Source organism: Diospyros lotus, chromosome 15, assembly GCF_014633365.1.
Source record: "Diospyros lotus cultivar Yz01 chromosome 15, ASM1463336v1, whole genome shotgun sequence".
NCBI lineage: Eukaryota > Viridiplantae > Streptophyta > Magnoliopsida > Ericales > Ebenaceae > Diospyros > Diospyros lotus.
The window spans coordinates 21,951,742-21,972,897 of record NC_068352.1 but is presented as its reverse complement, the minus strand read 5'-3'; the positions used below and the strand labels follow the sequence as shown (position 1 = coordinate 21,972,897).

General features: G+C 37.1%; 1 protein-coding gene across 6 annotated transcripts in view; it reads right to left on the bottom strand.

Moving 5' to 3' along the window:
- LOC127792106 (phospholipid-transporting ATPase 2) overlaps positions 1 to 21,156 on the bottom strand; it is a 143,592-nt gene that overhangs the window by 25,909 nt on the left and 96,527 nt on the right. For all 6 annotated transcript variants that reach the window (XR_008021079.1, XR_008021080.1, XR_008021081.1 and 3 more), the window contains exons 11-19: positions 18,484 to 18,580; positions 18,231 to 18,340; positions 17,985 to 18,149; positions 16,472 to 16,626; positions 16,082 to 16,162; positions 15,828 to 15,948; positions 14,648 to 14,754; positions 12,105 to 12,236; positions 10,989 to 11,142 (exon numbers count right to left, since the gene is read on the bottom strand). Coding sequence is in view for 3 of the 6 variants with exons in the window: in XM_052322461.1 (XP_052178421.1) it covers positions 10,989 to 11,142; positions 12,105 to 12,236; positions 14,648 to 14,754; positions 15,828 to 15,948; positions 16,082 to 16,162; positions 16,472 to 16,626; positions 17,985 to 18,149; positions 18,231 to 18,340; positions 18,484 to 18,580 (1,122 nt within the window). In the remaining 3 variants the exon portion in view is untranslated. The remainder of the gene's footprint in view (positions 1 to 10,988; positions 11,143 to 12,104; positions 12,237 to 14,647; positions 14,755 to 15,827; positions 15,949 to 16,081; positions 16,163 to 16,471; positions 16,627 to 17,984; positions 18,150 to 18,230; positions 18,341 to 18,483; positions 18,581 to 21,156) is intronic.

Here is a 21,156-nt window from a genome sequence, read left to right as displayed (position 1 = left end):
ACCTTTTCTTAATGCAGTGGGAAGATCAAGATCATGAGACTTAGGTCCGTCTACAAAGACTAGAGAAGGGATAGCGGTATTACCTATATTCAAATAGAAATCTCGAACTCAAGTTGGTTTAGGATCAACTTCCTTCTTGAGTAAATGAGAGTTTCTCTTGGACCCAAGGCTAGTTGTTGCAATTTGGTGTGCTCATCGCAATTAGTACCTGACTAAATCGAGGACATCTTTGATGGAGAGTGAACAGGATTCTCATCCATGGTAGATTGAGGTAGAGGTAAGGTAGAAGGGGATTCTAGTGATTGAAGTGAAGAAGGCTGACTCGATTGAAAGAGTAAATGAGAAGAGGAAAGATTTAAATGGGTGTCTGGAGTGAGATCCTTATCTTTACAAGAGTGCTCACCTTGAAGACTAGGTTGGGAAGAAAGAAAAAATGGTTACTTTCGTGGAAAATAACATCCATGGAAACAAAGAATTTGCGAGATGATGGATGATAGCATTTATACCCTTTTTGAGAGTTGGAATATCCAAGGAAGATAAATTTGGCCCTGGGATCAAATTTATCAAGGTTATGTTGATGAATATGGACATATGCCGTGCACCAAAAAACTTTAGGGGATAGAGTTGAGGAAATGAAGAGAGATGGATAGTGTTTCATTAAGAGCCAAATAGGACTCTTGTTGTCAAGGGATCAAGAGGGTAGGCAGTTAATCAAATGATATCCGATTGAGAGGGTTCAAGTGATAGTTAAGAGGTGACGATTTTTCCTTTCAACCACGCTGTTTTGTTGGGGGGTGTCTACACAAAAGGAATCGTGAACAATGCCTTTATTTAGAAAGAAATGATTTAGACATTGGCTGAAATAATACTTGACATTATCCGATCGAAACCTTTTGATAGACACTCCAAATTGGGTTTTTATCATTGGACAAAAATTGGGAAGAATAGAAGAAACTTCGAATTTGTCTTTCATGAGGTAAACCAAGGTGACTCTAGTGCAATCATCAATGAAGGAAACAAACCATCTAGCCCCTGTGCAATTGCAAACCCTTGAAGGACCCCTCACATCACTATGAATTAAGGAAAAAGGTAAATCAAGACCTTTTATTAACCAAGGGAAAAAAAGTTCTGTGATATTTAGCAAGTTCACAGACTCACAATGAAGAGTGTTAAGAGATACATTATGGAATAAGGCTGCAAACATAGTTTGTAATGCTCTAAATGGAGGATGGGCAAACCAACAATGTTGTAGTAAGATCTTAGGTAGGTTCTTGGAAGTAGTAGCATGAGAGGAGGTACATTTTGATAAGAAGGTCAACTACTACCTTAGTCCATTGGAACTACTCATTCCGTCAAAATAGTAGAGTCTGTCCTTAACACTAGCAAGTCCAATTCTCCTCCCTAGAGTCGAGTCCTGGAAAACACAGTGTGCGTAAAAAAAAAAGTAACAATGCAGTTCGAAGATTTAGTAATTTGGCTAATAGACAAAAGATTAGTGGATAGCTACGAAACATGAAGAACATTGTGTAACGGGATGTATCACCTTGACTGACAATTGAAATATGAGAGCCATTTGCAACAACAATCCCTTTATTTCCCAAAAAAGGTTTACAGGTTTCAAATGAGGTGGGACATGGTATCATGTGATCGGTTGCTCCCGAGTCAAGAATCCATGAAGTATGGTATGGACATTCCTTAGCATTAAAGGGACGAGAAAAGAGACTTACCAGATGTAGTTAAAGAGCATGCAGAATAAGAGCTAGATAAAACCTCTTCGCTTCTCAATTTCTTCCTTACTCAGCCCACCAAATTCATCACTATTGGCAAAGTTTCTTGTGACTGATCTTCCATTTTGGCAATGTTAGCGAACTGTTGTGCTTGTGCCTTGAATCCACTAATTCGACTAAGCACTTGGGCTTTTCCATGAATCTTGAAACAGTTTTCCCTCATGTGGCATGGCTTCTTACAAAACGTGCACCAAAGACCATCTTTATTGGATGGTTTAATGTGATCGTTCTATCCCCCTATAGTTTGCTTTCCCCTATTAGTTTTCCTTGATATCATGACAGATCCTTCCATTTGCTAAGACTCCAACATGACTAAGTGTCTATTTTCTTTAGCCCAAACAATGAAAAAGACTTCACTTGACAGTGGTAGCTTTTCTTTCCCGACAATTTAAACCCAAACTAGGTCAAACTCTGAGTTTAATCCCGCTAGAAACTCAAATACTTGATCTCTTTCAATGAATTCCTTCAAAACTTGGGCATCCTCACTGTCTTTCATTTTCAGGTTTTGATAGTGATCAAGTTCTAATCACAGACCATTCATTGCATTGTAATACTTAAGTCACATAAAGACTTGTTTGTTTTGTAGACGAGACTTTGGTTTTGACTTCAAACATCAAAGCCAAATCCTGCATTTTTTAGTATGTTCTCTGAACAGTTTCCCATACCTCCTTAGCAGTTGATAGGAACATGTAGTTGTGGTTGACTTTAGGCTGCATGGAATTCCACAGCCACGACATGATTGCAGAGTCCTCATCCCATGCTGCAAATCTAGGATCGTCTTGTTGTGGACCTATTCCATCAAGATGATTGAGTTTTCCATTTCCCTTTAAGAAGGTTCATACCACTTGAGACCACTGCAGATAATTTCTTCCATCTAATATGTAGGATGGGTTCAGGTTTTGGAGGTCACTAGTTGTACTGCTATAAGTGGCTCCAAACAGCTTACCAAAGTTAAAGTTAGGCAAAGTTGGACTAGGGTTGCTAGTTGTTGAAACTAAACATATCTTGTCAGTTGGGTTAAAGGACAAGACACAAACAAAAGTGCTGAGAGGTCTTTTGATTATGAAGGCCAATAAAGAACCGAAAAATGAAAAAAATGCCAGTGATGAAGGCTTGGCAAAAAACAAATAAAGAAGAGAAATTGCACATCAAAATCATAGCAATGAAGGCTCTGGTACTATTAGAATTATTAGTATAATTGTACATATTTTATATGTATTTTATTTGAAATTATTAGGCCTTAAAATTAGTCCTAGGTTAAGCTCGTAGATTAAGGCACATTATGCCTATTATAAATAGCAAGCTAGGAGAGGTTAATCTCTTAAGTTTTTCTCTCCAAATTATTCTCTCAAATGGTATCAGAACCATCAGTGAAAAAAACCCTAAGCCACTGCTATTTATCATTTTCTAGCGGTTTCCAAACCCTAAAAATCTTTTTTTCTCTCTCCTCGCCGTCGTTAGATCAGCCGACCACTGTAGACCCATTACCGCTGGAACTATCACGTGGTGTCCTTTTTCTGGCTAGTTGCCACAAGCCGATGTGTGAGAGCACGTGCATCGTTAGAATTTCGTCGTCTTCCCACCAGAACCTCAACGGAGCCTCCTAAACCTGTCCCCGGTGTCTGTTTTCCCAAAAACCATCATGATTTGTGTGTATCAATTACCCAACAACTTTTTAAACACTGAAGTTTCAATTTATTCGTCTGAACCCCATCATGTCGTCCTTGAGTGATGCCAACTCTACTCTTGGTGCCTCATCTGCATCTCAACCCTTCACCCTTTCCAACATAGGGACCCATGTTATCACCTCTGACAAGTTGATAGGGTCTGCCACTATCCCTCATGGGTAGCCTTTGTCAAGATGTGGTTCAAGGGGCAGGGACAAGCAGACTATCTAACCAAGAAGGCAAAGGATGTCAACAAAGCCAACAAGGCTACATGGGAATAGGTTGATGCTCAGTTGTGTAATATTTTATGGAATTCCATTGACTGATCTATTTTGCAGTTGTTCTGGGTGTTTGAAACTTGTTATGAGGTTTGGAAAGAAGCCGTTGAGTGTTATACCAACGGCATTCAATGTCTATACTGTTGTTCACTCTATCAAGAACATCCAACATGGTCAATCTATGGAATCCTATCTGGGTCAGATGCATTCTCTCATGCAGGAGTTTGAAGCTCTTCTTCCATACTCTGATTCCAAAGCCGCTCATGATTCTCAACGGGAAAAACTGTTCATGGTCCTTACTTTATTCAGTCTCAAGCCTGAGTTCAAGCTTGAGTTCAAGGCTGTGCGCCATCAGATCTTGACCGAGTCCATTAACCCTACTATGAAAGATACATACAAAAGATCGCTTAATATGGCTGGCAATTCTTCCTCAATTGGTGTTTTTATAGGTACCCCTCCTGAGGCCTCTGCTCTTGTGTCTCAGACATCAGGCGGTAATTAAGGTCGGTCTGGTAGCCGATCTCGCCCTCAGTGCAACTTTCGCAAAAAGAAGGGGTATGAGGAAGACAAGTGTTGGAAGAAGCATGATAGACCAACTGCCCCTCCTGCATCTCAGACATCTCAAGCGACTTACGTTGCACAGAGTGACCCTAGTCGAGCATCGGACCATGGGCGTATGGCGGGTTTACAAGATAGTATAGAATCGGTGAAGGCAGAGGTCATGAGGGTGCAAAATATTGAAAAGAGCATGGCGGGGATGATGGACCAATTCAACCTATTAATGGCGCAATGGGATGAGCAGGAGAAAGGGAGGAAGGGGAAGCGAGATGAGGAAGACCAACCTACGGGTTCGCCCTTGTCAAGGGAAGGGACGCCGGTAGCTGGAGGGAGAAGTGGCGAAGGGGGCGACTGGGTCGATGGCGTCGGAAGGCAGCAGTACAGTGGGAGACGCCTGGAAATACCCATCTTCGAGGGAGATGATCCAGATGGCTGGATCTTTAGGGCTGAGCGCTACTTCATTGTGAACCAGTTGTCCGATGCGGAGAAGCTGAACTCAACGACTCTTTGTTTTGAAGGAGCTGCCCTTTCTTGGTTCCAGTGGGAGCAAAGACAACAACGGGTGAGGAGCTGGGAGGAGCTCAAGGCGATGTTGAGGAATAGGTTCAGGCCTGCGCAGGAAGGCACGGTGGAAGAGAGGGTCCTTGCGCTTCGACAGTGGGGGTCCGTCAAGGACTACCGCTTTGGCTTCGAGACTCTGGCCTCACTGCTCACAAGCATGCCAAAGGCGCTGCTGGAGGGCCACTTTATCAACGGAATGGAGCCAATCATCCAAGCCGAGACGAGGGTGTTGAGGCCGATCGAGCTGGAGCAAATGATGGACCTACCCCAACCAATTGAGGAGATGAATCTGGTGATTCGTGGCCTTCATTCGAGTTCCCTCCGCCATCGTCTTAATCCTAGCTCGGCTGAGGAAGGTGGTCTCTGATACCAAATTGTCACGGCTGGTTCGTGATAGTGGTCGGCCTTCTAATTCTGATTGCATTAGAAGGCTTAAGAACAGAACAAGAACAAAGAGATAGAAGGAGATGAAGACGTTAGAGAGAGAGAGAGAGAGAGAGAGAAAAAAGAGAGAGAGTTTGTGAAAGAGAGATTCTGAATTCAATTCATTGATACCTCCTCCAAGATAGCCTTAGAGAGAATATATACTCAGCCGTGGGAGGATAGGTCCGCTGTGGCAGATCCTACTCCCTCATTCGATTGCAACCAACCTTTTTGTCTTTTCCTAGCCACTACACGTGGGACCTAGCGGCTAACTAATTCCCAATAGAAAATGACAGCAAGAAAGCTAACAATTACAACAGAAAAAGAAATAACCAAAAGTTACAGCAATAGGAAATTATAGATAGGTAAATGGGATTCCTCTCGTGACAGTTTCCTATTAGTTGATTCTCCTTGTTTGGGTATTTCCTGAAAACTAAATAGGAATAGTTAGTTTCCTATTTAGTTTATTCTCTTTATTGGGTTCATTTTCTAAATCATTGGTCAGGGTTATAACAAATACTCTCTAGTTTGTTAAAGTTTGGTAAGCAATAAGAATTATTTTTCAGCATTTGGTGCAAGAGATCGTGGGGTTCTCTCTAATGAGCCCTAAGTTTCACCATAGGTAGGAAGGGGAGAAAAACTAACAAGGCATCTCCTTCTTGCAAGGAAATAGCAACTACCTTCATCAATCACCCTTGGACTCAATCCCTTACAGCATATCCTTAATTTTATTTTGGTACTCAATGTTTTAATTAAATTTCTTCTAAAATATAAGAGTATGTAACTCAATATTTTTTATTTTGCAAAGTAATGCCTAAAAATTAAAATTTAGTTTTTAATATTGTACATGTTGATTGAGTTGTTAAGAATAATATCGTAAAAGTATTTACTTAATTCCATTTTCATTTTGAATCCAAATATAAGAATTACAATTTAATTCTAATTTTTAATGTTTTGTTCCAATTGTATTAATCTAAATTCTAATGTTGTGCAATTACTAAACCATGAACTAGAATTCAAATTCTGTAAGAATTGGTTCCAAGCAAGCTGTAAAAGTTTCCCACCAAATTTTTCTTTGCCGCCTCCACCTCTTTTCCTACCAGTTTCTTCCAATCTAATTCTCGATACAATCTAATTGCAATTGGCAAGCCTCAATATCTCTTTGACAAGTCCGAACATATGTTTCTACTCCATGATACATATCTTTAACAACCTATAGGTCAGCAACTCAAATTCCCTTGTTCCCTAAAACCATCCACTAGAGTTCTTTGAGAACTTTATGATAGGTATTTCCAAAATCTATAAACACCAAGAGTAATTCTTTTGCACTTATCTCTAGACTTTTCCATCAGGCACCTAGACAAATATGTAGCTCAAAGGCACAACTATAAGCAAAACAACTACATCTTGCCCTTGACTTAACTATCCAACAGTCTGTACCGACCCCAAGGATATAGTAGTCATAGTATATTACATGTATTGTACTTGGTTGTACCTTGTTGTATTGTAGTTGTTGTACCTTTCAGTTTATCACTAACTAAAAGATAGAAAATCTATAAATAGGCTATCAATTAGATGATTGTAATAATGGTTGAATGATAATCTAAATTCAAGTTTTCTCTCTCTACAATTCTCTACCTGAATTCTCTCTATCTCTTCTCCATCTCAATTCCTTCTCTCTGATTTCTCTCTGTTCTATCTGAATTCTCCCTCTGTTCTTCAAAATTCTCCCTCCCTTTCGATTCTCTCTTTCTCGACTTCTACCAATTTCCACTCAAAACCCTAGGTTAAACCTAGGTCCATGACATTTGGTATCAAAGCCAATCGATTCTCGGCTGCTGCATTTCAATTCAAGCGATTATTGGAAGTAGTTCAAAGGTGGAATTCCAAAGATTCTATGCTGATTGATCTAGCCAATCCTTAGCAATTGATCTAAGTTGCTAACTTGTGATTCTTATTAAAGGCGAGCAGAGGCAAATTTTCAAAGAGTTTGAACTGTGGAGATGGAAGAAGGCATTTACATGAAGTAATTGGAGAATACGACAACTAGAGAAGTTGTGCACTCCTTGGAAAGAAGTGTACAGATAATTGACAGAAGATTTATGGAAGAATTCGCTAATATCAACCAAAAGCTAGACAAAATCATGATTACAATGGCCAAACCGTATTAGGTTAGTCTTCTAGCTAAATTACTTTCTAAGGGATATTCTAATCCAATTATTCAAAGAAAGGTCTAGGATGTTCAGAAAGTAGATCTTAAGGAACAACCTAATTCCTTAAAAAAAAAAGTTTCTAAAGAAGATGCTCAAGATGACTATCTTGGAAGTTTAGATCATGAGATGATGAACTCAGACAATCAATCATCAGGAATGAAAGAAGTTAACGGAGAATATATTGAGATTGAGAAAGAGACAAATGGTTCCGAAAACAAAATTCTAAGAATACATTTTCTTTCCCTTTGACTCCGAAGAAGGCTGAGGAGTTCATAGCTTTGGTTAAATCAAGCATCAAGAAGATTAAGAGAATTCCAACAATAGAATATCTTATCGTTGTTCTGAATGTTTTTTATCTTGAACAATATGACAATCTTGTTGCCATTTCAAATGGTGTAGATCAGTTTCTGGTGTTGGTTTTAGCAGAGGTAAGTAAAGCAAGTGCTTCAAGGGAGCCTAAAATACTTGCTAAATAAAGAGATGTTGTTTCCTCTTTCATCCATAAGATAAAACCAAGAAGGAGAAAGAAAAAGAGGCAAAAGAAAGAGAAAGGAACAAGAAAAGGAGAAGGATAAACCAGATAGTGAAAATAGGGATTGGATGAAGAAACAATGGCGCAGTTGTTGTAATTTCTTGGGGACAAGAAATGTCTAAGGAGATGGGGGATTGTCACAACCCCAAAGATAGAGTAGTCATAGCAAATTACATGTATTGTAGTTGGTTGTATCTTGTTGTATTATAGTTGTTTTACCTTTCAATTTATCACTAACTAAAAGATAGAAAATCTATAAATAGGCCATCAATTAGAGGATTGTAATAATGGTTGAATGATAATCTAAATTCAAGTCTTCTCTCTACAATTCTCTCCTTGAATTCACTCTGTCTTTTTTGCTTCTCAATTCTTTCTCTCTAATTTCTCTCTATTCTGTCTTAATTCTCCCTCCCTTTTGATTCCCTCTCTCTCGATTTCTACCAATTTCCACTCAGAACCCTAGGTTAAAGCCAAGTCCTGACACAGTCATAGGTAATCCCCAATATTCTATTTTACTACACTCTTCATGGATTCTAATTGATTAGCTTTACCTTTATTATGAGTGTGCGCCCACATGCATGTGTATATGTGTGAGTAACTACTAACATGCATATAGAGAGACAAAGATACAAACAAGGGAAACAAATTCATGATCAATACTGTCCACTGAATCAACCTACTTATCTCCCTCCAAATTGCCAAGTAGGTTGTCAATTCAAACAACCTACTTAGCACCCACATGCATGTGTATATACATGTGAGTTTCCTGATTTCTTCTGAATTTCATAATCTCAAACTTCCAAATTGCTAATATACATATGCATCTCTACATCTGCAGCTTTATAATAGAACGTTTCAAATGAAAGCTCATCTTCAACGGGGCACTTGGTGGTTCCAGTTCAGTTTTTTTGTGTGAGGTTTTTTTCTTTTTTTTTTTTTGTTGGGGGTTTGGGGAGGGGGGGGGGGGAGGGGGAGTTTAAATGAAGACAAGCCTCGGTGCAATGGTAAGATTGGTCTTGTTTTATTGTGATTTAAAGGTCATAGGTTCGACTCCTTTGGTGGTTGTGTTTTTCAAAGGAAAATAATATATAAAGTGCATTTTAAGAAATGATAAAGGCTTCAAACACCAAATCAGGTGTTTGCTTAATATAATATATATATATATATGGATTGGTGGGAAAGAAACGGAGATGTCCATAGACTAGAAAAGAGTAAACATTTCAAACAGGGTAGAGAGTGATTTTAGGGGATGGCAGTTAGGGGGATAGGGTTATGGGGTTTCACCCGTCAATCATTAAGGTTTTGCTATTAATGATGGTGGTTCTATCTATGTTTCACTTCTAGTCTAAGTAGTCCTGTTTATGGGGATGACAGCATAGTTATCCTCTTAGCTATCTCCATCTTTCATAACCAAAAAAGTTTATCACACCCAGAAGGAAATAAACAATGCGCAAAGGATGTCAAGACCCACAAATGAGCTTGACAATGACATTGACCAAAGGAAAAAGACAAGTCACATAACTCCCATTTGAACCAGAACAGGGAACACAAAGCAATGACACCATTGGTCTAGTCTAAAAATGGCAAATCCCACCTCTTTAAGGTTGTCAATTCCCCTCCATCCGTGTTTACAACATCAAGCACAAAGGTCCCAGCATTCATGTGATTATCTCCCTCTTTTAGTCAAGCCAACATCCACCAGGCTAATGATAAAACTAGAATCCAGCATAAAGTATCTCTGCCCAGAAAAAGGAATACAGAAATAGAATCTAGAATCGTCCAGAACTCTAGATTATATTGTAATGCAATAACAAATAACTAACAGACTTCTTTACTATCATACACCAATTGGAAAGAACCAAGCCCAGCCTTTCCTAAGGGCCCATTTGGTTGGCTGGAATGAAAGCAGAGGGCATGGGAATAGAAACAGAATGGAATGGCCATTCCATTGTCATGTTTGGTACGACAGTAATGGAATGACCATTATTCCATTATTATGTCCGCTAGAAGTTGGATGGGATGGAATGGAAAAAATAACTCTATGACAAAATGCTCTCAGACTAAAAAATAATAAAATATTATTTTTATTTTTTGGGTGTTAATGAAAATTTAAATATTATTTTTATTTCTTAGGGTGTTAATAGCATATTATTTTATTGTGGATTGTTAAAAAAATATTATTTTTATCTTTGAGAGATAATAAAATACTATTTTTATTTTCGGATGCTAATAAAATATTATTTTTGGGTGTTCTAAAATATTATTTTTGACTGTTGATAAAATATTATTTTTATTTTTTTCTAAGGATATTTTGTACTTTTTGGAAGAGGTAAAAATGTAATTGAAACCATTTCTAATGGAACAGAACGAGGATTCCACCCAGATGTAGAGGTTCCCTAAGGATAATAATTCCCTTTCCAAAGTTGCAACCAAATATACGTTTACCTTATTTCCATTCACTTCACACCATTCCAGCAATCCAAATGCTACCTAAATGTCCAATCGTGAGACTGAACACGATACCCATATGCTAAACGTAAAAGACAATCTTTTGTAACTTCAAATTTTCAAGTATTATTCCCCAGAAATGTCCTTGTAACTCAAGCATCTCTGCTCAGCAGTAAGAATAACTCATTATTGTGGTTCCTCTCATCTCATTTTCCCACTCAAGAACCACCAATAGTAATAGTAAAAGTAGTACAGAACACTCATAGTTGAGGCAAAAACTAGAAAAGCAATCAAGAAAATTACACGTCCAGCAATTCTTTTTATTTTTGTCATTGTTGGCAGTACTATTGTTATTATAATTTTTTTCTTCTTTTTTTTTTTTTGACAAGTAAAGCCAGTCAATAAAACAAAATATTACTATAACAAGGCAAGTCAAATTCACATGCAACATAAGTAAAATAACGAACAGAAAATTTAAGAAGAAAGGAATCTAGATTCTGGAATGACTTCCAGATACTCACTCCCAATACTATAATCAGCTGCCCTTGCTGCTTGTAATCCTTCTCTCCCACTAATGCCAACGCCAATATCAGCTTGTTGTATCATCCTCACATCATTCCCACCATCCCCAATGGCCAATGTTCTATACTCACATGATTTTAAGAGCTCCACAAGCTGCAAAGATAAAAAAGTACTCATAAAGTTCCATTTAAGGAGAAAAATATTCATAATTAATGAGAGGCCACTGTGAAAATAATAAAAGGTAAATAACTAGTTTTTACAGTTAGAAAAAATAATGATGAGCTTAGCTCGATTTTTCTTTTAGGATAAATGAATTTCTCTATCGAAGATACCACAAGAAAACCAAGGAAGACTAATATGGAAAATTTTAGATCTGTAGAATTATACTTCAAGCGTATTGGCAGCATAAATTCATCAATCATCATGCATGTTAAAACCACTACAACCTGCAGAAGTGAATGTAACTAATTACAGCAAAAAGAATTGCATCAAAAAGTGTAATAGATTTCAAATATCATTGACATAAATGAACATAAATTTTTTACAAGTCCTCAAGACATGCCACATAAATTTCCAACCCATATTGTCATTTCCTGCTTTAAAAAAGTAATAAAAAACACTCTTTTTCCAGAAAATTGATCATAACAAAATGCTAATATATGAAGGTTTCCTTTTCCTTTGTAAACATTTTTATGGTCAAGCTTTCTTCAGGAACATAATTAGTTTTGAATGTTTAATGCAAGCAATTTGGCTGCCAGCTTATGAAGTAGTGAAAACCAACAAATAGACAATAAACCCAAAGTCTAAGGAGAAGCAAAGTCTTCAACTGTAAATGATATCGACAACATCTCAGGTTCCCAGTGCATATTTCATTTTACAGTAAGTCTACCTTGCAGAAGTTATATCAATACATCAAGTATGCCTTGTTGAGTCTACGCTTTCCTCTTTCAGTAAATATCCTTTTGTTTACAACAGCAACAAAGTATAAAATAAAATAAAATGGCAAAAATTAAAAAACAAAATCACCAAAAATACACTTCAAATTAGACTATAGAATATGATATAACCTACAGGGAATCACAATTAATCAAGTATTTGAGAGCTATAGAGGACACCTGTGCCTTTTGGGATGGTGTAACTCGGCAACATATAGCTGTCCTTGACAAGATTGCTAACTCTGTGAATGCTTTCCTGTAATGTTTGAGTGCAATTTCAAGAGCCCAACCATCAATGACAAAAGCAACATCCTGTTATCAAAATATAGCAATGTTTAAAAAAATTCTAATGAGGTTATTAGCAACGACAAACCACAAGACATCAAGGTAAGCAACATTTCCTGAGACATCATATGCAAAATATTGATAGCAATTTGATTACCCACTATACCAAGAAATAGAACAAACATTGATATCACAATAACACCATATAACACAAGAAAAGAAGTCATGATTCAAAATTCAACTGAATCCATCGTTCAAGTTCACAAAAAGTATTCTAGACACAAGTTGTGTCACAAGGAAAAAACCCACTAGTTATCCCCAGAAGCAGGGACACATCCTTTGAAATTCTGTACCACTATCCTCCACGGCTAGACAAATATTTGTTGGATACTCCTAGATAAATGGGCAGTTCTATTTTTTTATTATTTTGATATTTGGACACATCTAAGAAATGAAAGACAGTCTTGTCTACCAGTTAGACCAAGAGACTGACAAAGTGACAATGGACCACCATAAGTACAAACAGGGATGTTGCACTGTTACTAAAACTGGACGAATAATTGAAGCAGCCCATGGGTTCGAATGGTAGTTGTAGAATCGTTGGTTCAGAAATTTATATATATAATATAATAACATCACTGTTCAGGTTATATGAATATATTACTACAGATTATTAACATTAAAATAACATAAAATCTTGAATCACTAAATAAATATTCAAATCTCATAATTACAACTAATTAAAAACACAAAAGATAACAATGATGCTCAAATCTCATCTTCATAATACATGTAAATAAAGCTTGATAAAAACTCCCAGATGAAGGCAAAGCTATGGCTGGATAGAGATGGTCTTTTAGCAAGAAAGGGATTAGGGATTTGAAGCAAAGATTTTGCATTCAGCAGAAAATGGGGATTTTGATTTTTTTGAGAAAGGAAACAGTTGGTTTGCTTCAGTCTTCACTCTTAGTGTTATTTTCTTTGTTTTTTGTTCGCAAAGACTAATTTACCTCTTCATTAAAGAAAATAAATTTTTAAAAATTGTGAGCTATTTAGTACTTTAGACAAAAATTAACATTGGAGGATTTATTTGGTTTTACTGGTTTAACCAGTTCAAAAAAAAAAAAAATCAGTTGGTCTTAGTAGAATTATACACATCTCCAGTTTTTTTCACGAACTAGAATGGCCTGGTGACAATTTTGTGGTCCAACCGGCTGGTCCGATTTTAGTAACTATGGATTTTTGAGTACTTGGAATTTTATTAGATAAAACTTACAAATACAATAAGTTTTGGGTAAAAAGTAAATTTTTCCTTTTAGTTTTAACGGAATCTTACTCGCATAAAATATCATATGCACTTTGTTATTTAACCATCCTACTTCAATTATATGGAAAACATCCTCATTAATCTCTCCATCGTTTTGAATGATTGATCCAATCTAAATTGATCTTTTCCTGGTCTGACTTAATCTTGAAGTTTACTATAACATCGTTCAGACTTGTATTTTTACTAAACTTATAATCCATCTATTCGGTTTTCAATCTGCATAACTTAAAACCTCTAGATCCTAAAGTATCCCCCTGTATCTCTGGCTTAGTATTTATGCCATCTCATCCACCGGAGCAATGTCACCTGCAATAGCATGCATCAATGGACCTCTGCCAGTGGATTCTAAACTAGAGTCAGTCCCAAGCCTAAATAAAGAAGAGGAGTTGCATTACGTAGTTATAGGCAACAGAAAACTCACCAAATCAAACAACATGAATTCCAAATTATCAATTATCAAACCAAAATGCTCCAAGCCAACTTCTCAGATTTGGTCCAACATTGATAATAGGTTATCATATCTAATATCATATTCATTGTGGGCTTCATGTTCAAGACTTTGAATGACCTAAAAGTGTACTTGGCAATTTCCAGAAATCAAGATAAACATACAATAACCATCATGTAATCAACTAAAATCTTCATGGAAACTGAAGGCAAGACACAAAAACAAAAACCAATAAGTAGAATGTTGCACCATACTAAAATCTTCATAGAAACTGAAGCCAAGACACAAACAAAAACCCTCCGATAAGTAGAATGTTGGACCATACTCAAATCTTGAACTTTGCAGCCCATAAATGAGGAACCTAGTCAAAAAGGAATCTTGATTACAAATTTGCAAATCATCCATAAGGCTGTTTCCACAATCAGGAAAGTAACCTTCCACATAAAGGTCAGATAGTTCTCATACGGACAAATCTCATATATTATGTCTTTGTGTATTCTCTATTCTCTCAAAGACCACAACCTAGTTTGGTGATATAAACCTTAGTTGGAAGACAGATTAAAGAAAGGAACTAGAATGTAGAAATCAAATAAATCAAAGATTAGACAAATTCATGGCTGACAAATTTATAGATGCAACCTTATGATGGTAGGAAATCCATACCTTAGGTTCTGACTCTGTTATTCTCATTGTAAGCAAAACTCTCTCTAAACTTCTACAAACTTCATCTTCAGTTTTTCCATTTATTAGCAGTAGCTGGCCTTTCGGTTCTGTGAACAAGTCAGTTAACAATAAAGTAAATGGTGTATTATACTCAATTGACAAAGAAAAAGATCCAAATGACCTTGAATTAAAATTTGAATAAAGAGACCAAGTACAAGAAAAATGTATATGTTTAACTCCATAGGGATAACATGAAAAATAAAAGTTGCTATTGCAGGACATATAAGGCATCCCATCTTGAGTATCCATGATCCAACCAATTCTCAAATGTTTATCAGTACCTTTTGTTTTTTAAACAAATTCTGAATCAGAAGAAACCTCTGCTAAGAAGAGTTTATCAGAATCGCCAATCCAGGTTCCTCCATAATAAAGGTACAACACACGTTAATAACATATGATAACTAAAAGAGATTTTCTAGATAAGAAAAATAAATTTTCTAGAAATAATCTGCTTCTCTCATGGGAAAATTTTGTATACAAGATTACTTTATCCTTATTTTTCCCAACATGAAAGATCCAAATTCTTAAGGAAACTAGCACCAGATATTTTGACACCCTATTTGTACAGTCTTCATTATACAATCATTCTTATTTAAGGATCTTATGTAGATGAATGTACGGCCATACAAGAAAAGGAAAAATTATAAATAAAGTTATCCATAAAAAGGTTGGGGTGGCACATAGACAAGATGCGCAAGACATGTATAAGATGTTTTAGCCACATAAGATGAATTCTAAGAGACACACCTGTAAAGGAATTAATGGTTTGGAAAAACGTGGCAAATGAATAGGGGAAGGAACCAAAGAAAATTTCATGGAAAACTTGAGTACGACAAAGGATATAATGAAATTACAAAGATATGGCCTTGAATAGAGATTACTAGCAAGCTAGCATCCAAGTAGATGACTGATGACCCCAGCAAGTGAGATAAAAGCTTCATATTGTTGTTGTAATTATTATAATTTGAAAATTATAACACTAAAGTCATAAAATTATACACTCAAAAGACTTTTCAAGACAGGCAATCCTAGAACAGAAAAGTGGACTAAAAAACTAAACTAGATGAGATTTTTCTTCTATTTCCAACAGAGAAGATCATCAAAAACAGGATCAACCCACCTGGTGATACAAAATTGCATGAAAGAGCAATTTGTACAGCAGTATTCTGCTTGTCTCCCGTCAGCATCCAAAAGTTTATTCCAGCTTTTCTAAGTGTCTCAATTGTTTCTGGTACACCATCCTGGAAGTTGTACAAGAAAAACAAAAGTTTGTCCAAGAATCTGAAAGCTATAGTGGACACAAAAATACATCTGCTTCTACAGAGAAGAACAAGTTAAATAAGTCAAAAATAGTGCCCCAAGTACAATGCATACCTGTAAACGGTCCTCTATGGCAGCAACCCCAAGGATTTCAAAGTCATGCTCTAATCTTTGGCACGCTTCAGCTACTCTCCACTGCAAAATAATAGATCAAGGAAACAAAATATGTCAAATACTGATTTCCTTGCAAGAGGCCGAGCCTTGGTAGCAAGGGTAAGGTTCCTCCTTTGTGAGTGAAAGTCATGTGTTTGAGCTGTAGAAATGGCCTCTTTGCAAAAAAGGTTACATATAGAAACAACTATCCCCCGACCCTCACGAAGCAAGAAGCCTCATACACCGAGATGTCCTTTGACTGATTTCAATTGCAAGCTCATATAGTTTCACACTCCCAAAGAAGAGAAGAAAAAGAAGAAGATGTAAACAATGTTAAGAAGTACAACTTACCTCCCTATCCACCAAAGTGCTATTAGCCTCCTTAAAAATCAAAGACCATTCTTGATATTCCTCTTCCTCTATTCCACGCCAAGCAAAGCATAATGTTCGCAGACCTAACTGAGCATATTGTTCTACAGCTTCAGCAAAACTCCTTGTTTGTTGCCCTGAACAATTGGCAAGTGAAGAATATTTCAAAGCAAATAGAAATAACACGCTACAAGCACATCACATGGGCTACTCAAGAGGATGCGGAGTAAATGCAACAGAAAGCATTATGAAAAGAATAGCTCAGAAACAATAATGCTTCATCTGTTCCCTTTGAATTTCTACTGAAGATCAATGATAAAAAATCCAGGACCTAATAAGACATGCTAGAGAATGGGAAAAGCACGTGGTTTATCAAACTCTTCATATACCACTATCCAAAGAAGGGGTGCAATAACTTGAATAAAGGTTATCAGAGAGGTTGACAAAGAAGCTGTGGGATTGCTTTATAAAATCATCTGACTCAAGCATATTTCAAACAGTTGGAACAAAGACAACTCATGCGATAAAAAAATAACTAAAAGACAATTTATAGAAAGACATATTGGAATGATTGATATCTTTTAACAAAAATTTCATAAAAGGTTCTAGAGGGTGGGGAAACCAATTTGCACAAAGAAAAAACTGGAATCATACAGAAACTAAGCTCCTCAAAGTACATTCAAAGATCTACTCCTAGCATGGAACTGTATTTCCTACAAATAGGGAAATCAAGAGCTACTAAAAATGAAAAGGAAATTAATTCATTGCAAGCGAAGTTTCCCAGAAAAGAAAACGGTGGTCACTATTTCTCATCAAAATCTTCATTAATTAGTATAGCCTAGCAACTTAGACCAATTATCCTCAAGTAAGTGCCTTAAGCACCGACTTCTGCTTCACATGTTTTCAAATTTTTTTAGACAAAAACCTTTGGTTATTTATGAAGTCATTGTTTTCCTTCACTGATAACTATCGTGTCCAGAGCACATTGAACTGGAATAAAATGCCATGCAATAGGAGAATCTTTTAAACATGCTGCTCCAACTTCACCAGCCCAATAGGCATTGTGCCATCAATCTCTAGGATTAAGAGTTTTATTGTTGCCTAGCGAAAGAGAAGCTGAAATCAAGCTCACACATTTAGGATAAGATTTGCATGAACTACTTTCTTCCTTGAATGTGGATAACATTGTCATGAAGCACATATGTCAATATGCATCAAATGCAATGTCCCTTCAGGAAATCTATCTTCCAGTCATATTTTAAAGGAAAAACTCAGCTCCGCCAACCAAGTGGGGCAGTAGAGCAAGTCATATATTTGATTTGCTAAACAAAGTAAAGAAATAAACAAGTAAACGTGGAAGGTTCTGAGAAGAAAACTGTGGAGGTTGTCTGCAAGCACTCAGCAATGTGAAGACTTCCAGTTGGAAGATTTCCTTTTGAATGCGTTTCATAGTGTCATGTTGCAGTCCTTCTTCAGAAGGATAAATAAAGCTTACCGGCACGAGCATGAGGAAGGATTGCTTCATCTGCCCCCTTAGATAGGAGGAAAATTCTTCCGCTCCCACGATCTTTCACCACTACTGACATCCTTTTCCTATCAGATGTGAATTCCAGAATGTCCAGGATCTCATGATGTTCTATTGCCCCATTAAAATTGATTTCTGCGCTTACATCAAAAAGGAGGAAGCTATACAACATGACTACCAAAGGTAAACCTCATATACCAAAACACAGCATCATACCGAGAATATTAACATTGTTATTGACCAAAACCATATGCAAGTGTGCAGCAGCACGAACAAGAGCTTCCTCATCCTGAGACTGTGCCTTGTATGAAATAGATCCACTTTTGCTGCAGATAAATTTAATAAGATTCAAATAAGATCATTCAGACTGAGGACAAATAATCTATATGGAATAAAAATGTTATTGAGTTGAGATTCTTGATGGATATGAATCCCAGCAAGCATTTCCCAATAGAGAAGCTAAAATCACCTTTGTATAGGTATCACTGTATTACATATTGCCATAATCTTGAGGAATCGAATAACATCAGGAGAGCCACTTGCAACAGCACTCAGTAACTCCACATCTGTTTACACAAGATGGTAAAGCAAATCAATGGGAGAAGAAACATACCAGCAGATAATCAGTCACACTGAGTAAACTCATATCATATCAAATTACAAAAACAAAGCAAATATGCCAGTTAACAATTAGGCTTTTATCATGCCCTTATATCAGACAAAACTTAAGGTCTTAGCAGCTCAAACTAGCAAAGAAATATGTGCAAAATGGCTAAAAGTCCCTAAACTAATGTAAGAGACCAAAACTTAAATAAAATTTTGCTTGCTGTTGAGGATACAAGCAGTTAAAGTTATCCTGGTCACTGATTTTAACATAGTAGACCTTCTGTTCAATCCTCACCATTAATGTGGTAAGTGCATACTTCTAGCATTGAAGGTGGTCCTCATATTCAAAAAAAATCCCAGGAGGATTGCTTTAAAAACCCAAAGACTAAAGTAAAACTCATTGGATCAACTATCATGAATTATAGACAAATGAGTAATAATCTGTTAATTGTAAGCACATGCATCATCAAAGAATAAACATGTGTTAGGACTTGTAAAGGATTATATTGAGGCTTTTTCAATTACAATTGGATTACATCAAAATTCAGCATTAAGCCCTTACCCCATTGCCTTCATGATGGATGAACTCACAGAGCACACCCAAGAAGAAATGCCTTGGTGTAAGCTATTTGCAAATGATACTGTCTTGGTTGAGATAAAAGAAGGTGTGAATAATAAGCTTAAATTATGAAGAAACACCTTTGAATCCAAAGGTTTTTTATGTTGAGTAGGTCAAAAACTGAAAATGTGAAATGTAAGTTCTAAGAAAAGTAGATGGTTGATGTCCTTGGGTGAGACTTGGAGATCCAGTTATCCTGGACAAGATGAAATTAGATATATTGGATGAATTATTCACAAAGAATGAGAGATTATGAAGAATATTACTCATAAAAGCAAGGCATGATGGTTAAAGTGGATAAGTGCGTCCAACATTTTATGTGATCATTAAAGCTAAAAAAGAAGTTTTATCAAATAGCTATAAAACTAATTGTCTGGCTCAAAATGTTTAGGCAGTTATGCACATGACTAAAATATGAGCATAATTTAGATGAGATGTAATGCTGGATATACATCCATACAAGAAACAAAATCACACATAGTAAGGTTGGAGGGGCACCTATTGAATATAAGATGCAAAAGATAGTTTAGACATTTGAGAAGGTAACAAATAACACACCTAGGGCAAGTGGATGAAATGGAGGAAGTTTATGGCAAAAGAGGAGAAGACAACCAAAGAAAACCTAGTGCGAAACAATTAAACATGACATAGGAAATAATGGTTTTATAAAGGATATGGCGATGAATAGAGCTGGTCATAGGTCTAGAATTCATGTAGCTCATCCCACTGTCATGACCCTAGGCTATAAGAGGGATAATTCTATAAATTGGGGGCTGTTGTCGTATAGATTGATTAGAAACGGCTGGGGGGTTGCCTTCTTGTTGTAAATCAGTTAGAAGTGTGGGCTATTAGCAGGGAGGTTAGGGTTCAATTACTGTAACTGGTAGTTGATAAACCCTATAAGAGGTTGGTTGTATGAGGGGATGGGAGGCAATTAAAGACTGAATTCTCTCGTTCTTTATGAATTCTCTCACTTCTCTCTTAATCTTTCTCAACCTCTCTCAATTCTCTCTTACTTCAAGATTCACTAAATTAACCCTCGTCAAATCCAAGGATCTGACAAAGTGGTATCAAAGCCAGATTATCTTGGTCACCAACGAAGGGGTCAGTTAGGTGAGTTGACGAAGTAGGCACGAATGGACCGAAGGGGCGTGACCGGAGCTAGAACCGAAGACGAAGCAATAGGCGAGGGCAGTTGGGTTCATCGATTCAATATTTGGAAGCATACTAGAGCGACGCTTTGACGACAAGGAACCCTATCGGTTGAACTGGGATTTCGGCAAGAAGGAAAGTGCGAAGGGCGCAAGTTCAAGATTCCAGCGATTGAAATTTGCAATTGGTGATTGGGTAAGAAGGTGCTAGCTTGGGCGAGTGTTAAATCCCAACGATTGCAACTTTGAAGGTGAGCACAACAGAAGCAGACCCAAGGATTGGCGACAAGTGCGATTGATTTCCAGCGCCTCAAGTGTCAATTTTGTTTAACACCCAAGCAAATTCCAAGGGTGGATACGACGATTCTTGGTGCAATTGAATTCCAACACTTCTTGGGTGTCAATTACGTTTAACACCCAAGCAAATTTCGACGATATTGGGTCGGAATTCCGTTGCCAATTGGAGGTAGCGATCAGCAATCGAATAGGCATGGCAGAAGGAATAAGAATGAAGCAATTGGAAGCCCGCTTGGATACGATGGAGACGGGCCTTCGACACACTCAAGAACAATTGGAGGGGTGGTTTGAGTTGGTGGAGCTCGGCCTCCGCCAAACGCAGGAAGAGGTGAGTAGGGGCAGAGTCGAGAATGCAGCAACGAAGGATATGATGGTGACGTTGGAGAAAAGCGTGAAGGCTGAGATCACCGGCGTCCGGGTCCAACCTCAAGTAGGAGTTTGCTGGATTCGGGCAGCAATTGAGCACTGT